A 20,295-nucleotide genomic window follows, 5' to 3' on the forward strand; every position below is an offset into this window, starting at 1 on the left:
CTTTCTGCTCACCTGCCTGAAGTGATTATACACGAACATTTCAAATACATAAATAATTGTAAATACAGAAGATGTTAAAACAATTGCAGGACCCCTTACATCACACTTTTAAAACATTAGTTCCATTTTTTACAGAACCCTTTGGACAAGGAAAAGAAATTGCACTGGCGACGTTGACGTACACAGGCAGTAAGATGGCTGGAGGGCCGCCCTACACACCTGCGGTGGTGGGGTTGTGCTTCCTGGCATTTGCTTCATATTTAATTGGAAATGCCAAGTTGTCTCTTTGTTATTTTTAATAGTTAATTTTGTTTAGTATGCACTGACAACATTAATGTACATTAACAGTTTTTAAACATTTCAACAAAACCAAATCATACTTGAAATTTTACTAGATTGTGTGGAGTTAATTCCTTCCTTAAGATTTCTTGCTCACTGAGGACACTTCAGGCTGCAGCTCTATAACCCAAAGAAAATGTGGGTGCAGCTACCCAATGTATCAGGACCATTGGGACTGTTGCTTTCGATAAGTGGGTCAGAGCAGAGTGGCCTCTCAAGTGGAAAATTGATTCTGGTTTGCAGTGGCTATATGCATGAGCCTTAAAAGAGTAAATTCCCTTCACACAGCCAACCTGCAAAAGCATTTTATTTCAGGAATAAACTGTTTAATCCTTTAAATTTAATGAATATAGCAGTGAAGAAAAGAGATCATGTTTCCAAACAGAGCTAAACCACACGTAAAAAGCAAGGAGAATGTGCCAGACTGTCTTATGATCAAGTATTTATAGTAAAGCTATTAATGGAATGGTCGCTACAGGACAGTGGAGATCCTAAATAGAAAATTCTAGTGTGTTAATCTTTAACAGTGAACACTTCAGTGCTGCCCTGAAGGATAAAACAAAAGGTAACAAGTCTTTGGTATGTTGTCAAGCCTATTCTGTGCTAAAACTGAAATGTTCTTTTAAAACCACTGAGATACTGCCTCATTAAATACATTGTTTTTTACTACCACTACTCCTGTTACGTCATGTTGTGAGAGTATGTTTATTCCTATCATGTTTATTTTTAGTGTTTACTAACTAACTAAAATATTGTATGTGGGAAAGATGTTCCTGTGAGTGAGTGATGCAATCATTGAGAAAAGCTCGTAAGCCACATGTAAAGTAGAGAAATATGAGCATTTTCTTCGTTACAAAGGCACTGAGCTATGTTTTACCTGAGAAGACTTTTTCCCTTTCATTTTAAATAAATGGCCACTCAGAGAAACTTCTAATAATGTATGTTGAATCTGTGGCAGTTCAGAAAACTTTTAAAAGCTTATTGAAAAAAATGTCAATGTCTTTGTTTTCTAAATTTAGCATTTTCCTCATCTATCCAGCCTGTTGGTTTTGTGGTTTTTTGAATTTCATTTATAATTTTAAGCAGTTGATGTGTTTTCACAACTGGAAAATTATTTTTCACTCATTCTGACTTCAAAGTAGATTGCCCATGTTTCACATGGATAATTACACGGGCGGTGAAGACACGGACGACGACTTTGATACCCAGCTCACCATCCAGCAGAGTTTACAGAGCCTGCACGGGCCGGGAACTGTGCAGCAGCCTCCCGCGGGTGAGAGGTAAAACGGCTCAACAGTTGGGATTTGGCATTCGCAGGACACGAGTGTTGTGACAAAAACAGGAGAGAGCGTCAGAATCCCAAGAACTGTCATTTAAATATCTATGAGACTTGATGTCTGACCACACAGGAAAAATTTGGAAATGATTCAGAATTTAATTAGGCAGTAAAGAAAATGGTTGAGGGAGATGAGCAGCAAATCCAGGCAAGGCGATGCAGGCTGGAAATCAGAAAGAAGAAATATGTGAGGATGTGGAGGGGAAGGGCTGGAATGCATCTCGTCTTTGGGATGCATAACGTCTTTGGGATGTCTAAGGCAATGCATAATTCCAGCTAAGACAACCTCAGTGGGGTTGGTGGGGCAGGGTCCAGGCATTAATCTACTGGAGTCAGAGGGAGGAATTAGGTATATTGAAACCCAGAAGACACTAACCCTTTCTGAAGGCTTCAGAGTTGTGTTGTGGCGACTCCAGAGGACTTTGTGGGTCCCTGGTGGGCGTAGAGAATTGCCCAGAGGCGGCTGTCTACAGCCCCCACCTGGTCAAATGCCTCTGGCTGATCAGCAACCACAGCCCCCTGAGAAACTGCCAGGCAGCCTGGCTTCAGAGTCCCTGCTCTTTACCACACAATTCATGCACTTTTGTGTTAAATTTAGGAATAATCTTTAGTTTTATAAAGAAATTGGGTTCATTAGATTACCTGTTACATTTATCTCATGATTAAAAATTTTAAGTTCATTGACTGACTTTGAAGTCATGATTTTAGGTTGAAAGGCGTAAGAGGTTTTGTTTGAGCATTGAAATGTTTCAGAGAAATTAAAATAGACTATAGTTATACATCTCCCTTATTAAACTTGCCAGAATTGTGGGATTCTTAGGAAGGCTTGCTAATCTGGTCAGGCATCTGAAGGAACGAGCAACCAGGATATACCTGAGACCCATTTGGTATTTCTAAACTGCAGAACTATCATACATCTGGGTTATTTTAAGTCACTATGTGTGGTAATTTCTTAAGGCAGCCCCAGAAAAGTAATACCATACTAAATCCTTAATTACAGTTTTAAATGTTTGAGAGAATGTAATTGGCCAATTGTAAATAGGACGTATTGTCTTAGGGAATTTATTCACTTCATGCTGGGTTCACTGAACAGTAAAAAATGGGAGGGTAATAGTCCTTATTTATAAGATTTTAAAGTATCAAATTCATAGTTGAGCTTGAAAACTTTATTTAAAATATTTTAATAAAAATATTACTTAAAAAAACGGTCATATACAGAATTTTATTGTTGTTAACCATTTGATCAATAAATATGAGAGATGCCCTCTCAAAAAAAAAAATGTTCATAGTGTTGTTCTGAGCACAAATTTGGACCATGGCCATTTTTTAAAACTCCCACCACGATTATTTACAATTTTTTAAATGATAATTTTTGCTAGAATCATTGACGTTACCAAGTGGCCATTAAATTTTGCCATGCGATAATGGGTTATTTCCTTCCTGGGCAGGTTTGCTTCGGGTCAGCCAACACCGGCTGGGGCTTCCTGTGAGCCAGGCGGTCACACAGCACTGCCTTGAAGAGGCTGGCAGCCAGCCTAACCAGGGGGCAGATGCAGAGAGGAGGTCCCCGGCTCGCATTACGGGCCGCTGGCGTTTGGGGCATTTCTGTTAAGCCTCCGTCATTGCCTCATAGGAGAGTCCATACCTTTCCTTTTGTGCCGTCCTTTTGTTTTATACCAAATGCCTTAGCTTTTCCTTTGTTCTGGAATTACATATCAGTATTTTTTCCATGCAGCTTTGGTTCCTTTTTGAGCGCTGACTGTAAGAAGATAGTTGAAACAATAGCAACAGTTAAGTACTCTTCTTTTTCTTTCCTCTGACGAGTAAGACGGTGACAAGTGGCCCTGAATTTCAGCTCCAAGTTCAGGAAGCCTAGGGGCACATTCTCCCAAACACTGAACACTCTGGGGTCCCCAGCTGATTGTCAAGAGGCTGGTGTGGCCTTTCCTGTGAGAAAATACTTCAGCACAACTTAGCAAAGAGTTCTGGGCTCCTCGGTGTAGGTGACAAGATGGTGGGTGTTCAGAGGCCCAGGGGCTACGTTATGCTAGATGAAGGGCCTCCCGCTTGGCTGTCCTATGCCATTCCATCTTTCATAAAAGATGGTGCCAGAATTCTGTTGTCTCGAGCACTAACCTTGATGGTGGAATTCAGCAGCAGGACAGGCTGCCTTGTATGTGAGTGAAATGTGAATCTGTTCTCATGTGATTTGATAACAGGTAAGGCAGATGCGTTGTCACACTTGACCAAGTACCATTCTGCATTTGAGGAAGTAGATGGGACGGGCTGGCTTCCTTTGCATAAGGCTGCAGTGCAGCTCAATAAGAGCATTTTGGAAATAACCCTGAAAGGTAAACACACTTTATAACTCTTCTTGATGTTTTTCAAATGTCTTTCTGTAGCTTAATGTGTGTGGTCTAATGGCTTTATTTCAGCTTCAAAACCCAGTGTGTGGGAGCAAACCACCCACAAGGGTGAAACACCTCTTTTTTTGGCTGTCAGCAATTGCCTCTTAGAAAATGCCGGCTTTCTCCTTCTCAATGGCTATAATCCAAATGCCAAGAATTTCGAAGGCAACTCTCCTCTTCTAACAGGTAAATTAGCACATGGTCTGTGGGGTGAGTCTCTTCCGGGCTGACGGGTTCCAGAGGCAGCTTCCTGGGGAGAATCGCAGCACTGCCACTCTTGTGACCAGACACGGGTACCTGACAGTGAGGACACTGACCATAGGCTGGCCTGCAGGGTGGCCTGACTCAAAAATCTCTGCCCAGTTAGGAGCTGATCATTTTGCACAACGCTTTTAGTTGAGCCAATCAATTCTGTAGTTCTTGTAAGGAACTTATGTATTTCTTGTATTTACTTGAGCCAGTTAGTCCTTCTGTTTCTTATATGAAACACAAACAGGGAGACGAGTAGGAAGAAGTACTCTGTGGCTGGGTGAGGATGGCAGGCTGAGTACTCCCGGCTAATTCCGCCCCTCCTGTGTCTTTGCTGCAGAGAGAGCAAAGTCATTGTTTTAAGGGGAAAGACAGAGAGGAATGGGAAGAACAGGAGAGGAGATGATGGCAACGTGATTTTTTTGTTGTTGTTAATTTTTTTTTTGGTATCATTAATCTACAATTACATGAAGAACATTATGTTTACTAGGCTCCCCCCTTCACCAAGTCCCCCCCACATACCCCTTCACAGTCACTGTCCATCAGCGTAGTAAGATGCTGTAAAATCATTACTTGTCTTCTGTGTGTTGTACAGCCCTCCCCATGCCCCCCCCACGCACTATACATGCTAATCGTAATGCCCCCTTTCTTTTCCCTGCCCTTGTCCCTCCCTTCCCACCCATCCTCCCCAGTCCCTTTCCCTTTGGTAACTATTAGTCCATTCTTGAGTTCTGTGATTCTGCTGCTGTTCTGTTCCTTCAGTTTTCCTTTGTTCTTATACTCCACATATGAGTGAGATCATTTGGTACTTGTCCTTCTCTGCCTGGCTTATTTCACTGAGCATAATACCCTCCAGCTCCATCCATGTTGCTGCAAATGGTAGGATCTGTTTTTTTCTTATGGCTGAATAGTATTCCATTGTGTATATGTACCACATCTTCTTTATCCATCATCTACTGATGGACACTTAGGTTGCTTCCATATCTTGGCTATTGTAAATAGTGCAGCGATAAACATAGGGGTGCATATGTCTTTTTCAAACTGGAGTGCTGCTTTCTTAGGGTAAATCCCTAGAAGTGGAATTCCTGGGTCAAATGGTGTTTCTATTTTGAGCATTCTGAGGAACCTCCATACTGCTTTCCACAATGGGCAACATGATTTTTTAAAACTGGAAGTACAGATGGACGAGTAGCGACAGGAAAGCCAAAGCTGACCTTGGCTGGGGGAAAGCCCAGACACAGTGCAGCTTTGTCAGACGGCCTGAAAGCTGCTGGCAATGGTTGCCCCCAGTGGCAGGCTGCAGGGTCATTCTCTGGATGGTTTAAACAGAGGCTGTCTGACGAGGGGATGTTAGGGGAGGGCGGGAGGACTGGATTGAAACCATGGGAGGAATTAACCAAGCAGGCTGAGACTCCCAGCCCTCCTCCTGCACCAGGATTCTGGTAAGCCGGCAGCCAGAGCTTTCCTCCCAGAGGCAGCTTCTCTGGGGAATTTGGCCCAAGAAGAAAGAACTGGAGAGAGTGCAACTGGGGCCGGGGCTCCCCTGACAAATGCCCAGGCACACAGCCTACAATTAACACCCATCCACAAGCTTCTCCTAGTGTGTAGAATTTCCAGTCAGCTTTTTAGTCCCAATTCTTAATCATGAGCAGATAGCCAAGAGACTATCTGAAAAACGTGTTCAACAAACAGGGATCAACAACTTGGAGGAAACAGATTATTTAGGGAAAATATAATGTAAGGGGTAATTATCATAAATTCCCTTAGGGAAACTGATGAAAACTAATGAAATAACAGAACACTACCAAGAGAAATTAAAAAAAAATAAAAAACACTCTTTTTTTTTTTTTTTTTTTGAGGGCATCTCTCATATTTATTGATTAAATGGTTGTTAACAACAATAAAATTCTGTATAGGGCGGTCAATGCTCAATGCACAACCATTAATCCACCCCAAGCCTAATTTTCATCAGTCTCCAATCTTCTGAAGCATAAAGAACAAGTTCTTACATGGAGAACAAATTCTTACATAATGAATAAGTTACATGGTGAACAGTACAAGGGCAGTCATCACAGAAACTTTCGGTTTTGCTCATGCATTATGAACTATAAACAGTCAGTTCAAATATGAATACTCATTTGGTTTTTATACTTGATTTATATGTGGATACCACATTTCTCTCTTTATTATTATTATTTTTAATAAAATGCTGAAGTGGTAGGTAGATACAAGATAAAGGTAGAAAACATAGTACAAAAAACACTGTTGAAAATTAAAAATATGATTGCAAAAAAAAGTGCTGGGAAATACTGTTTAGGAAAGCTTCCAGAAGAAGAAGAGAAATAGGAAATAGGAAAGAAGAGAAATAAGAAAACCAGGACAATCTAAGAGGAGCAGCATATGAGTAACAGGAATGTTCTGGACAAGGTGGAGGCAGCGTACCTCGATGAGTAAGTCCAAGGAACTGTTTCCGAAAACAAAGGGCATGTATAAAGAAGTAACAAGCTAACCTTTTCAAACAATAAGGCTTCCCTCTCACTTACCAACTTTACATTTCCCTGTATGGCCCCGGAAGATGACTGGTTAGCCAGAGACGGGTAAGATTCCTCAAGGGAGGAACAACCTAAGACAGGCACAGTCGCAGGGGGGCCATCAGGTGAGAAATTGGGGATCAACAGAGGTGAGGCTTAGAACCTCACCCCCCCCTTCTGAGAGAAATCTTTTGCACACGTGGATGTTTTATTGCCCTCGTCTAGCTCGGATTAACACATAGTCTACAGGCACACACCTGATCATCTACATTTGCTCTCTTACAACACTAAACGATGTTTTCTACCTCTATCTTGCATCTACCTACCACTTCAGCATTTTATTTAAAATAATAATAATAATAATAATAAAGGGAGAAATGTGGGATTCACATATAAATCAAGTATAAAAATCAAATGAATATTCATATTTGACCTGATTGTTTATAGTTCATAATGAGTGATCAAAACCAAAAGTTTCTGTGATGGCTGCCCTTGTACTGTTCACCATGTAAGAACTTATTCACTATGTAAGAATTTGTTCACCATGTGAGAACTTGTTCGTTATGCTTCAGAAGATTGGAGACTGTTGAGAAATAGGCTTGGGGTGGATTAATGATTGTGCATTGAGCATTGACTCCCCTATACAGAATTTTATTGTTAACAATCATTTGATCAATAAATATGAGAGATGCCCTCTCAAAAAAAAACAAAAAAAAAAAAACAAAGGGCATGTGTTTCCAGAATGAGAGGGCATGCCGAGTCCCACTTGTGTAAACTTAAAAAGACCCAATGCCCTTGGTACTCTGTGTTTCCAATCTCGAAGCAATGAGAGTGCTTTCTGCAGCACTGTAAGCTAGAATCTTTAAGGACTTAAAGATTATCATCCACTTCTGAACTAACAGCATAAATGCAGAAAAGCCAGTTAAGGGAATTTTAACAGAATGTGAGGTTAAAAACAATTTCCTAAGTATTGCTATGCTTTTCTTTGTTTAAAGCAGCCACAAGCATTTGTAGGGTCATTCTGGGTACTTTAATTTCCATTTTGAGAACATAAATTGATAAATGAAAATTTTTATACTTTTAGGTTTTTCAGCCACAGAAGCAACCAGGGACAGTGAGCAATTAATTGCTCAAGGTTTACAGAAAAGCAAATAGCCTGTTGATGTGTATAATACTGCTAATGTTATTTGACATATGCCTCATTTTACAATCTGTTTCCTGAACACAAAACACTGGGGCATTCTTCTTCCTTGGGAAATTGGAAGGGTCACTAGCTGAGATGATACTCTGGCCTTAATTTCCCATTGAACATAGTACCTATTTCCCAGCTGTTGTGCAGGACTCCTACGACATGGCCTCCCTGCTGATCAGCCATGGGGCGGACGTCAATCTGCGGTGTGCCAACGAGCGGACAGCTCTCCATGAAGCAGCCAAGCTGGGCAGACAGGACATGGTGAAGCTAATGCTGGCGTCCGGGGCACAGCCTGACCCACAGAGCTCCTATGGGTTCACTCCTCTTGCACTTGCTGCCCAATGTGGACACACTGAAATCATGGAACTACTCCTGCAGAAAGGCAAGGTTTTCTCTATGGTCAGCACACTACCACGGGGTAACGCGAGCCAACCACACTCTTCATGGGAAGCTACAGAATAATGAGTTAACATTTATTTAAGCCTAATCGAAATACCTGATGAAAGTATGTGTTGATATTGGCTACTGAAAAGCCAAAAATAGTAAAATAGTCACAGATTGACTATTTTGTATTTGGTGTAAAATAATTTCCCTCAAGTTACTAGGAGGCCAGTTAGTCTTTACCTTAATGTTCCCTGATGATGTTAAGAGGGTGGTTTTTCTGTGTTGTCATCCTTTTCTAGAATCATAGAGTGAAGGACCCCAGAGCATCCCCTCCATGTTGTCTCTGCCTAAGCTAAGCCACCAGGTAGGCCGGTCTGTTACCAGATGCTTTTGCTGTTAGGAAACTTGTCCTGCCGTCTCTCTTCGGATCCCAGTTCCCCCTCAAGTAATAACCAAAACTAGAGAAGGGAAACTGCCACTCACTCAGCACTTTCTAAGTGCCAGGCATTAAGCTGTCTGCGCTGCCTCATGTCATCTTGTTTGATGTAAACAACGCCCCGTGAGTCAGGCCTTGTCCTTTTTTCACACTTGTGCTTAAGGATGGTACCAGTTGCTGGACTTCATTTCCCGGCCACCCATATGCCATAGCTGTGGCCACTGCAGAGCCCGGCTTAACCAGTGGACGCCTTCGCCCGCACCACACAGCTTTCACACTTGTCTTTGCGGAGACCCCCATTGAAAAGTTAGACAAATGTCCTGTCTCGAAAGCTTTTTTTCAAAGAAGCAAATCTATACCAAGACTTAACAATGTCCCAATATTAGAATTACCTTTATTCTCCTCCCCATTCGTGTCCAGACATTGTCTTTCTTTCTTTAACAATAATGGTTCTGGTCCACAGTATTCTAGACCCAGTATTCTAGGCAGAGATGGCTACGTTTAGGCACAACCTGCTGTTTTTCAGGCTTCCCTAAATCTTTCCTACACAGGGGAGGCTAGCTTCCGGTAAGTGGCTGTAAGACAGTAGGATGTTTTAAATGGCAGTACCAGAGATATCTAAAGTCATTAGCTGGAATACCAAAAGTAAATACTGAATTCTTCATCTATACAAGAACAGTGACTTGACCGCCTGGCTTACTAGCAGTGTTTCTGGAGAAATCACATAATGTCGTTGAGCCTCAGTTTCTTCATCTTTAAAATGGAGAATTCACAACAGCCTGAGGTAAACGCTGTTGGGAATTGTGTACACATAAGGGAGCCGACACACAGTGAACACTCCCTACACGGAGGCCCGATGGACACTGCTTCTTGTATTCTGGGAGCAGGTTCTTGGGCAGCCACCCTATGCTGTCAGCTAAGGAGTCTGTACTCAAGTCCCGTCGACCCTGTTTTTATAGGAGCTGTGAATGTCCCCAAACGCTCCTTTTCTTTTGTCCATGCACAGGCCAGCCTTTCTCCCAAGCCTGTGTCCCGGCTGGCCCCGAGCTCCTGTCCTTCACTTGCAGCCCCACTCACCGCCCCAGCCCCCCAGTCTCCTGGGGGACATCCTGCCTGTGTCTGTACTCTGCCCACAGCACTCATGTGGCACTGGGCACAGCAGGGGGTGCACTTTATCCTTTTACCAGTCAGCGTCCCCACCTTCAACTAAGACCACCACAGCATCTCTTGCTATGAGTAGCTCCCTAAGAACAGGGCAAAATAGAACAAATAGTGTTTTCCACCGTAACATCATTAGATGACGTGGTGATACTATACTGTTCAACAGGATTGTCAGTACCATGCTGTAGATAAGGGTGTTGGAGGTAAGCTTTTGTAGTTCCACATAAATAATGTGTAAAATTACTCTGAAACTCAACCAACTTAAAACTCAGAGACTGCTTGTACCATTTATTTCCTCCCCAACTAGGTTATAAACTACCTGAGAGCAGAAGTAAGTAGTTGATTTCTTTGATCTTAGCACTTTCCTCAAGGGCTGAGCAGTCCTTGTTTTTTGGTAGTGGTGAAGCATTGAAGACCTTCTGCATAATACTCCTCTCTCCTCGTAGGAGCCAATCCTCTTGGTCAGGCCTCTGATTGTTCTTCCATCTTGCTTGAAGCTGCCAGCGGAGGAAATCCAGACTCTGTGACTCTCTTGCTAGGACATGGAGCTGATGCCAACGTCCCTAAGAATTCAGGCCACCTGCCCATTCACGTGGCAGCTGACAGAGGCCACTTGTTGTAAGTTGAGTTACGTTATTGCAAACAACAAATAGTAATAGCTATGGGGGCTTTTTGGAGCAGCTTCTGGTCTTCATCTCTGATTCAACAATTCCAACACCCCTTTAAAGATAAGATACTCTTAACCATCTGGAAAGGGGTCAAGTCAGGCCCCTTCTGTGACCCACATAGAGACATAAAATGATTTTATCATCAGGTCCTAGGGCAGTATGGGGAGCCTCAGTTCTCACCAACTAGGCTGATTCTGGGTTTTATATCCAGACAGTATAATTTAACTTTACTTGTTTTGTGAGCTTTTGGATGCAAAAATTATGTTTCTGGGTGGGGGTCCTAAATCCACCTGATAATACCATCCAGTGCTAGTATAAACTGTCGTAAACAAGTTAATGCTGCATTTTAACAAAAACCATTTTTAAGTGTACTTTGGAATTCTTTCTCAGAGCTCTAAAGGTTTTGGTTCCAGTTACGGACTTCACTGCCATTAAGCAGAGTGGCATGAGTCCAGTCCACTGCGCCGCTGCAGGAGCACACCCCCAGTGCCTGGCGCTCCTCATCCAGGCTGGGTTTGATGTAAACTTCATGCTAGACCAGAGAATTCGCAAACACTATGATGACCACAGAAAGTCAGCTTTGTATTTTGCGGTGTCCAATGGTGACCTCTCTTCAGTCAAGCTGCTTCTGAGTGCTGGAGCTCTGCCTAATCAAGACCCGGTTAACTGCCTCCAGATAGCCCTCAGGATGGGCAACTATGAGCTGATCAGTCTGCTGCTACGCCATGGGGCCAACGTCAATTACTTCTGCAGAGTCAACCCTTTGCATTTCCCATCAGCATTGCAATACACGCTGAAAGATGAAGTCATGCTCAGGATGCTGTTGAATTATGGGTATGACACAGAGCGATGCTTCGATTGTCCTCATGGAAACAAAGTTCATCCTTTCTATACTTGTGATGGCTGGACACCTACAGTTATCAAAGATACTATGGTAAGTGTGCAGTATCAGCTGGCACCACCTTACGTAGCCATTACTGGTGCCCTGTACCACCCATAGATAATACTCCACCCATTCTCTCCAGAAGCTTATGGTTAGGAAGATTTAAACATGATAAATATAAAATAAACACAATAGTAGGAAGACATACAAGGCACAGAAAGTGCAGAGGAAAAAGTGTTTTAATTCTACCTAGGGAGTTTCACAAATGAAGCAACATTTGAGCAAGGTTGTGAGGAATGAACGTAGTGTTATAAGCCAGTTATGCTTTTTCCTTGAAGGACTGAGTTTTCTAGCTAAAATGCTTCCAGCTTTCCGAGATGTGTTCCCGTTTGTGGCTCTCTCCTTCAGCTCTAACACTTAGGCGGTTTTCTTTAGTCACTTTTCTGATGAAAAAGGAATCACAAATACAGCTGACCACTCCCTCCTCGCGGCATTTTTCCCTGGGCTCTTCTCACGTCACGTCACGGACTCCTGCTTCCCCAGCACCTCATGGGCCACTCCTTTTCCCCAGCTTGAGCTTTTCCCCTGACTTTGCAAATGGCTGCCACTCTTGAGGTCTCACTTCAAATGTTATCTCCTCAAAGAGGCTGTTCCCTGCGCACCTGACCCAAGGTAGTTCCCTTCCCTCATCATTAGCTTATAATGCTGTTCATTGCCTTTATGCTACTAACTTCCAGGAATTCTCTTTTTAGTGTCTTAATAGTTATGTGTCTTCCCAGCAAATACACAAATGTAAGCTGTTTGGCACCACTTCCTCAGCTTACAGGTCTGTGCTTCCCACACAGATGTACTATTAATAATTGGAATTCATGTTATTAAACCCTGACAAGTAAAATGGTGAAGGTGGAGAAGGCACTTTGAAAAAGGCAAATATTTTAATATTGCTTGTTTTAAAGTTTATGATTAACCAGGGCTAGGGCATTTAGGCATGTCATCTTATCATTTACTGACTTTTCATATAATACTATTTGGCTTTTTACATGGGCATTTTGTCTAAGAGCAGCAGGAACAAATCATATTCCTCAAGCATTCAGGTGGGGGTACATTATGAATGACAGAAAACCTAAGTAAGAGTGGCTTTAATAAGATGGCTCATTCCCTTCTCACATAAAGGCCAGAAGTAAACGGCCTTCTAATTGGACAGCTCCATGATTTGACAAGAGAAACTCCACCCACATTCCAGCCAGCAGGAAGGAGGATGGGAGGACAGGGCACCCACCTTGCTCTTCTTCAAGGGCATTCTGGGAGCTGCTCATGTTTCCACTTACATGTCATTGGTTAGAATGTAGTCAGGTGGCCACATCTAGGTGCAAGGAAGCTGGAAAGGCATTTTTTACTTCAGACAGACGTGCAGCCAACCGGAGGGTGTAATAGGTATTAAGTGAGTCACACCCTTGTTACATCTTACATGGTGCTTAGGACTAGATAGTTATTTTCCCAGTGTCAGAGTTAAGAAATAGATTTTCTTGTTCAATGCCTTGGTTTGTACATGAAGAACTTAACACCTTGTTTCCTGACTTTGAGTTTGGTGTTGTTTTGATTACTGTGCTAAACCATAGTTTTTCATTTGTTTTCATCATTCTGATTTTCCTCCTCAGTTCTGTGAAGTAATAACTTTATCGTGGCTGCAACATCTGTCTGGAAAGGTTGTCCGAGTGATGCTTGATTATGTTGATCAAGTTCAAATCTGTTCAAAGTTGAAAGCTGTGCTCCAGAAACAGGGGCTTTGGTCAGAGATCCATTCTATCTTGAGTGAGTACCTTTCTTTCTTGTGCAAGATTATTAGCAAAAATACTAATAGTATTCTTACTTGTTTTGTAGATATTCTTCCCTTCTGGTTAAAAGTTCTACCTAAAGAAACCAAGAAAAATACTTTCCTTCTAAAAAAACAAGTTACTGGCTTCATTAACTATACTTAATTTGTCCTTACTACCACTTGCCAGTAGATAAAATCTGTTAGGTAATACTTAATATATAGGTAGGTAATACTTTTCTCCTAATCCTGTGAAACACTGCAGACACAGGAATTGAAAGCCGTTAAGTGGCAATAAAATCAGGGATAAGAAAAAAGCCAAGTTCTAAACCTGTACAGAATATCAAATGGCCCTTCAAACCAAATTCTTTCATATTAGCATGTAAGTCAATTAAGAATTTCTTTCACCTAATTTTTCTGAGTGGTGATCTTTATTTTCAGCCTGACCCTGAGGGACAGGATGTAGATTAATGCATGTAGATTTAAGGACCTCAGGTCTCATAGGCCAGACCCACACCTGACACCACCTTTCGGACTCTAACTTGACATTTCTCTGAAACCCTATTACAAGAAGGGTAACAATGGAAAGTGATAAGCTGTTTCCCTTTTAATTTTCCATTAGTGAAAATCTTGGTTGCCCTAAGTATAACATGTATTTGTTAATGCAACCCTTAGACAGAAGAAAAGAAGAACGCAATTCTTTTTCTTCTGGATAATGAGCGTTTCTTTCATTTTAGCAAACCCTCGCTCCCTGAAACATCTGTGCCGCCTAAAGATCCGGAAGTGTATGGGACGTTTACATTTGCGCTGCCCTGTCTTCATGTCATTTCTCCCATTACCCAATCGTCTGAAAGCTTACGTCCTTTACAAAGAATACGACCTTTACGGACAAGGAATTCTCACAGGAACCTGGTAACCAAACTATTATGGATGTAAAGGTACAATTCTGCAAACTGCATTTCTTACAATTTGATTTGTGACATGATTCCTGTTTCTCACCTTACCTAGCAACTAAAATATCAATGCAGTCTACATTCTTTAACAAGTTGCTGTGAATATTAGCCTCTCAATAAATGGCTGGCATTCTGAAAGGCAATTTTAAAACACTAAAACCCAAATAGTAAAAATTTCAGTGAACTGAAATACATCAGTTCTAACTGTATTGATCTTACATTAAGAATATGTAAGAAAATTTCTACATGCTCAAAATAATAGATGCCACTGCTGATGTATTCAAGGTTTCTAAACAGTAATCCTTCTTATAGAGAAGTTCATATATATAAAAGCCTTAGTGCACTGAATAAAATACTGGCACCCCCAGTACATGACCTGTGAGTTAGCTATTCTTGAGCATAAGTCCCAAGGCCAGCTTAATGCCTGTGCCCTTGTAGAGTCCAGTACTGAGCTGGGGTAATTCAGTCAACTGAAAGAGAACTTTAAATTTCATCATTAAGGGAATCTATGTCCCTTCTTTCCACAAAACCCTGGCTACAGGTTACCATTTATTGGTCAGTGTGATCGCTGTAATAGAAACTGTTTTAAAATGGATGGTGGCTTATGATTTTGGTACTGAACCTAGTCTGGTATTGGACACATAGGAGGGGCTGACTGGTAGAAGCAGTTGTAGGACGTTAGTTTAAGTTTTTATTTCTGTGTATATTAATCTGCACGTTTTTGTGTGTGGGGCGTGAGGAAAGAAACGGAGAAGACATTCAGCCACACCTGTGTAGCATTTAGATGGCACACTGACAGGGAGAAGAGAGGATGCTGTCCATCTTCACCACAGGCCCCGTCAGCTACAGCCTTGAAACTAAGGTCATCCTTTTGTGGCGGAATAATGCAGTCCAACTTAAGGAAATATATGATTTCTTTCTGATGTAAGGATCATGGCTGTATAGACTATTTCAGTTAGCAGAGACTTAAAATTACCTTTAAAGATGCAGTTTTCACATAAAAAAATCGAACTAGCTGGCCGTGAATAGTTTTTATTTTAAATCAGATTGTGATATCTGTTTATAAGTGAGTGGTGGATTATATGTATGTCAATATACAAATATATTTAAGATATACATGCACTTAGATAAATTACATCATTTTAAAGTCAGTTTTAGCCACTCCCTGGACCCTCACAAAGTTTTTATAAAATTCAAAACAAATTACAACAGAAATGACCAGTAACTTGGTAAGTGCTATAGGAAACTATACAGAACACAGGGGATGCATATGCATTAGTAGCAAAACTACAGGCCCAAGCCATGTAAGCTGGTCTGCACAAGAACCTGCCCCTTTAAGTCATAGCAATTTCTTTAAAAAGGACCAAATGTAACAAATATACATTGTCAGTAACATGTCTAGGGTAATTATTGAAAAGTCTATTTTTCTAAAAGAAAAAAAGTCACTAGGGATGAATTACTAAGTGAGGGGTTTTTTGTTTTTCACTTTAGCTGTTATGGATTGCAGTGGGGCTAGATGTGTAATTACAGTGTCATAACAGATTAAGAAAAAGTCCAGTTGCTGTATAAGCATCATTCGAAATTATTTGGAGAAATAAAACTCAGTACATAGCAAATATTTCATATCAAAAAAGACTATATATATATATATACAAAAATCACAGACTTTATTATACATTAAAAATCTCCTAACAATGTTATTTCCTGAAGCTTTGTCAGGGAATACCTATTTTGACAAATAGAAAAAAGAAGTTCTTCACCCCACACATGTACCACCATTACATAAAGTTCTTCAAATCCAATTCTAAAGGGAAACAGAGCATGATTTTTAATTGTATATGCATGATTAAAGTATCAGTGAACTAAGAATTAACTAATTCACTTACATTACAAAATCACCAAATATACAAAGCCGTTTCACATGTTATAACTTAATCCCAAGTTCTGTTAACTGAAGTAAATTACATGAGTTCAGCCACAAAGATTAGTTAAAAAGTATATAGTTCCAGTTTCAAATCCTTATGTGTTAATGCAGAAGAACAAAATCTCAAGTAGGCCAAACTTATTAAAAATAAAATGAGGGGCTTGCTTGCTACAGTTGGTGTTTGAATATTTAAAATATAGTTTGAATGCTAGGAGGTGGTTGTCAAAACCAAAGTTCTTAATTTCATTTTATTCAGGGGGCAGGAGGTTTTACAATACATGGGATCTTAGGGCCTGTCAGCACTTAATAGTAAGATTCCAGCCTTATGTACTTATAGTTCCTGTATCTAACTCAAAATTAACCCAGGTGCCTTTACTACACAGATTATATATAGTACATAGAATGTTATTATGCATTCCCTACTGTCCTTTCTCAAGAATTAAGGCAGCACAAACTTACCACCCCTAGATGGTAGAGCCTGAGAATTCTTTTGAAATTAAACACAAAGTAATCATTGTAGATGTGGCAAAAACTAAAGTAGGTTTGGGGATTCTGTTCAGTCCCTTGTTAGCAAATTTTTCAAGGGCAAATGGATTCCTATCTACTGACTTCATTACCATAGTTACAAAAATTGTGTTCATCTAGGTAGCAGAGTACATAGCAGAATTAATTTCTCCCCTTTTAAAGAATCAGTTTGTTACTTCCTCAGATTCAAACTTACACTTAATGGTTTTTAGAAAAAATCCTACAATCTAAATCAGTTACCACCAAAGCATCCAAGTGCTAGAAGGGATTTCAGAGGGTAACAAAGATCAGCTTTAACATTATGCAGAAGCCGATGAGCAGCCTTCAAACGAAAGGAGAGTTTATTAAAGTTGAGGCTTAAATAAAGTTCTACATAGTAAAGGAACAGAAGCTGAATCATCTAAAATGCTTAAACCCAACAAGACTTCTGTTTGGCAATGGAATGCATTTTGCTGACCTATGAATATGGTGTGTTACTGTGGAAATTCCTATCAAAACATGATTTACAAGGAACTACCAGTCTGTCCCTCATCCTTAACTCTAGCCTCCCACCTCTGACCACCTCTGACACAGGTGCTAACAAAGGGCAGCACTTGGCTGCCATGCGGAGGACCCGCCTAGCAGGAAAAGAAGTGCCTCTCAATGCCCACCACCTTCCTTGTACGATGGCAAATTCCATCTGAAGTGAGGTGACGACTTAAACAGAAAGTTAGTTCTTTAAAAGGGTCTTAAAAGCAGATCCTGCTATGACTAATCAAGTGCTGCCACAGAAGAATTAGCAACTTCTACAAAAGGAATGACAAACAATTGTGAAAGCATTCTCCTTAGGAAGCACAAGAACTTTTTTCAAAAAGTATTCTATACATTTCTTTCACTGTATGTTTGGTAAATAAGGCTTCAGAATAATGATTATGAAATAACTATTATTCTCATTTGGCACACGGATAAAAATATCATCATGCTAGATACAGTTATCTATCCCATTCCTACAAAAAACAGTGGGTTTACTATGTTGTGGGAACCAAAACAGATGCCACTCCTAATTGAGAACTAATAAGAAAAAAACTGTATTGAACAAAAGGCTTCTCCCTTGTAAGATCAGTCTCAGTGGCTAAATGGCTAAATCTCTTGAAAATGTTAAATGTATGACTATATAAAATATTTTATTCAATATATTTAACTTGTCTGTAATCTGAATAAAGAAAAAAAAATCAAGTTCTGACATATAAGTAGGCAATCGAGAAATGTCACTTTACCCTTGGCACCAGACTAAAACCCTTCCTTGGTCAGTTCTCCTACCCCACACATTCCATTTCTATCTTTCATGGAATTAGAACTTTTACTCATTTGAAGAGTACAAGTATTTACAATAATTAGTGCAAATTATTCTAGTCTCATCTCAGCTATCTGCCTTTATGGATATAAAGGAGTGATCAGTATTTTATCAAAACATGGAATTATGAAAATACTGTGCTATGTCAGAAATTTAAAAGATTACATTTTCTAAACTAAACTCGGAATTTTTACTTTAAGCAGGAAACAGCTGTTATAGAACTTCTTTTGAATTGACATTTGATTTTCCTTAAAAATTATTTCACACAATGCAGAAAATACAATGTATTATCCTGTAACATCTTCCTTACATGTTAAGTCCTAATCTAAAATGTGTATTAACAAAAAAAAAATTCCCTTTTAATAAATTCCAAAATCTTATTTTAACCGTTACTGCTCTGCAGCAATAATTCAAGTCCCAACCTGAGAACTCAGAATGTGGAAACGCCAAGGGCCTCATCAATCGTGAACAGAAGACACTTAGGCTTCCTTCCCACTGGCATCAGGGACAGTACACAGAGAAGCGCGAGCACACCAAGAGTGCCCTGAGATCAGTGCCACCTCCCATCACTGGAAACCTTAAGTCTAAAATCTGTTCTCATTATTTAATAAAAGTCTATTGCACATTTAATAATGTTAAAACATTTGCAGACTTGTAGAAGTCCCTATATAAAGGGCTTTGAACTGATTCACTCAAATGCTTCCTCACTGCGGGCAAAATGTTCCTAATGAAAGAAAGGGAGTCATAGCCTGAATATCTGAAGCTGAAGAATAAAGGATTTTCTATGGTCACAGCCAGTTATAATGCAGGATAAGTTCACAATCTGGAGGAAAAAAGCGTTCAGCAAGTATAATTCTCCAGCAATCTACCTCAGGGAGATTAACAGGTTTCTTTTGGACATGTGGAATTTGATGTTACTACGTAGTATACTGCTTTTAAGGAATAAAATTCAATGCAAGTCTAAGTCATCAAGTTCAATCTTTCTTTAAAAAATGAAGTTAAGCAATACAAACTTCAGTCTCCTCCTTGATATTTCGACACAGTTGTTACCTTATGCCATTTCACCACAGAATTTGTCAATAAATTCCAAGGGGGAAAATATCAACCAAAAAGCAAAAGTAAGTTATGCTTCTGACTCCCTCTTCTTTCCTTCTTCTCCCAGGTCACTCTCTTCGGACTGGCTACTGCTAAGGACAACAAACTGCCCCTCGCTGCTGGCCTGGTTTGGTCTACTGGAAGCAGCTATCAACCTGCTCTGTTCTTCTAAGTCCTAGGGGAAAAGACATGAAAAGAAACTGAGTTAATTGTTTGCAGTCAAATGGAAAATTATGCAGTTAAAATACGTACTTGACAGCTACTTCAATCCTTCCGCCGTAAGTAGGTACGCATAATCCTGGAAACTTTCTACATCCAACCGATGTAATGGACTTGGGCACCATTCTGGAAAGCCTATAAAAGCCCGCATTTCCTTCATCTTCATCCCCATTTTTATGGCCAACAACCACATTCAGGGCATCACTCTCATTATACGCTAGAGTGAAAGGCTCTTAACGGATCACTCCACATCTCCGCTCTTACCCAGCCCTCTTCTCCGTCTTTGTACAAGTTATCTTTCTGAACCAGCTGTCACTTTCCCTCGGCCTAACCTGCCAAGGAAGCCTTGACTTCAGTGTCATCCTTGTCATTTCTCTCCTTTGTCCATATAGCCAATCCATTGCAGATTCTTGCTGACCTGTTACATTAAGTGTCCCTGCTACTCCTCTTTTCCCCTGCTTCTGCTATAGCCCATAATGGGCTCTTACAGTCACATCAATCACTAATTAATGCATTCTCCAGATTTTGCTCTCAAATCTCTCTAGTTTAAAATTCCCCTGTTGGATGGACAATGCTTCCATACTCCTGGTAACATTAAATATTTATTCCTAGAGGCCACTAGGGCTTTCAGCAATAGCAGTTTAGTATATATGTATATAGCCTCTCAGAAGACCTGCTTTGAGAGAGACAACCTTGACCCAAACACGTTTGCTAAACAGTAAGTTACACTACATGTCAGTACAGCTATAATGTAAACATCATTATCAGAAGACGATGTCATCCTCTCCTGCTATGTTATGAGTCATCTGGTTATGAAGGGGCAGAGTAGGCAGAAGCAGGATTCCA

General features: G+C 40.5%; 2 protein-coding genes across 3 annotated transcripts in view; one reads left to right on the plus strand and one right to left on the minus strand.

Moving 5' to 3' along the window:
- Positions 1-6: 6 nt before the first annotated feature.
- On the plus strand, positions 7-19,417 carry ASB14 (ankyrin repeat and SOCS box containing 14). The gene is made up of 11 exons (XM_057486332.1): positions 7-904; positions 1,479-1,619; positions 3,411-3,467; positions 3,893-4,026; positions 4,111-4,269; positions 8,192-8,454; positions 10,503-10,654; positions 11,095-11,638; positions 13,246-13,399; positions 14,138-14,338; positions 19,298-19,417. Exons 2-10 carry the CDS (start codon positions 1,489-1,491, stop codon positions 14,314-14,316), a joined length of 1,773 nt encoding a protein of 590 aa, XP_057342315.1. The 5' UTR covers positions 7-904; positions 1,479-1,488; the 3' UTR covers positions 14,317-14,338; positions 19,298-19,417.
- The window catches only part of APPL1 (adaptor protein, phosphotyrosine interacting with PH domain and leucine zipper 1), a 34,576-nt gene continuing 29,650 nt past the window's right edge, over positions 15,370-20,295 (minus strand). For both annotated transcript variants that reach the window (XM_036878291.2, XM_036878290.2), the window contains one exon: positions 15,370-19,405. In XM_036878291.2, the coding sequence (XP_036734186.2) occupies positions 19,259-19,405 (147 nt within the window). In that variant the 3' untranslated portion in view covers positions 15,370-19,258. The remainder of the gene's footprint in view (positions 19,406-20,295) is intronic.

This window comes from Manis pentadactyla, chromosome 1, assembly GCF_030020395.1.
Source record: "Manis pentadactyla isolate mManPen7 chromosome 1, mManPen7.hap1, whole genome shotgun sequence".
Lineage (NCBI taxonomy): Eukaryota > Metazoa > Chordata > Mammalia > Pholidota > Manidae > Manis > Manis pentadactyla.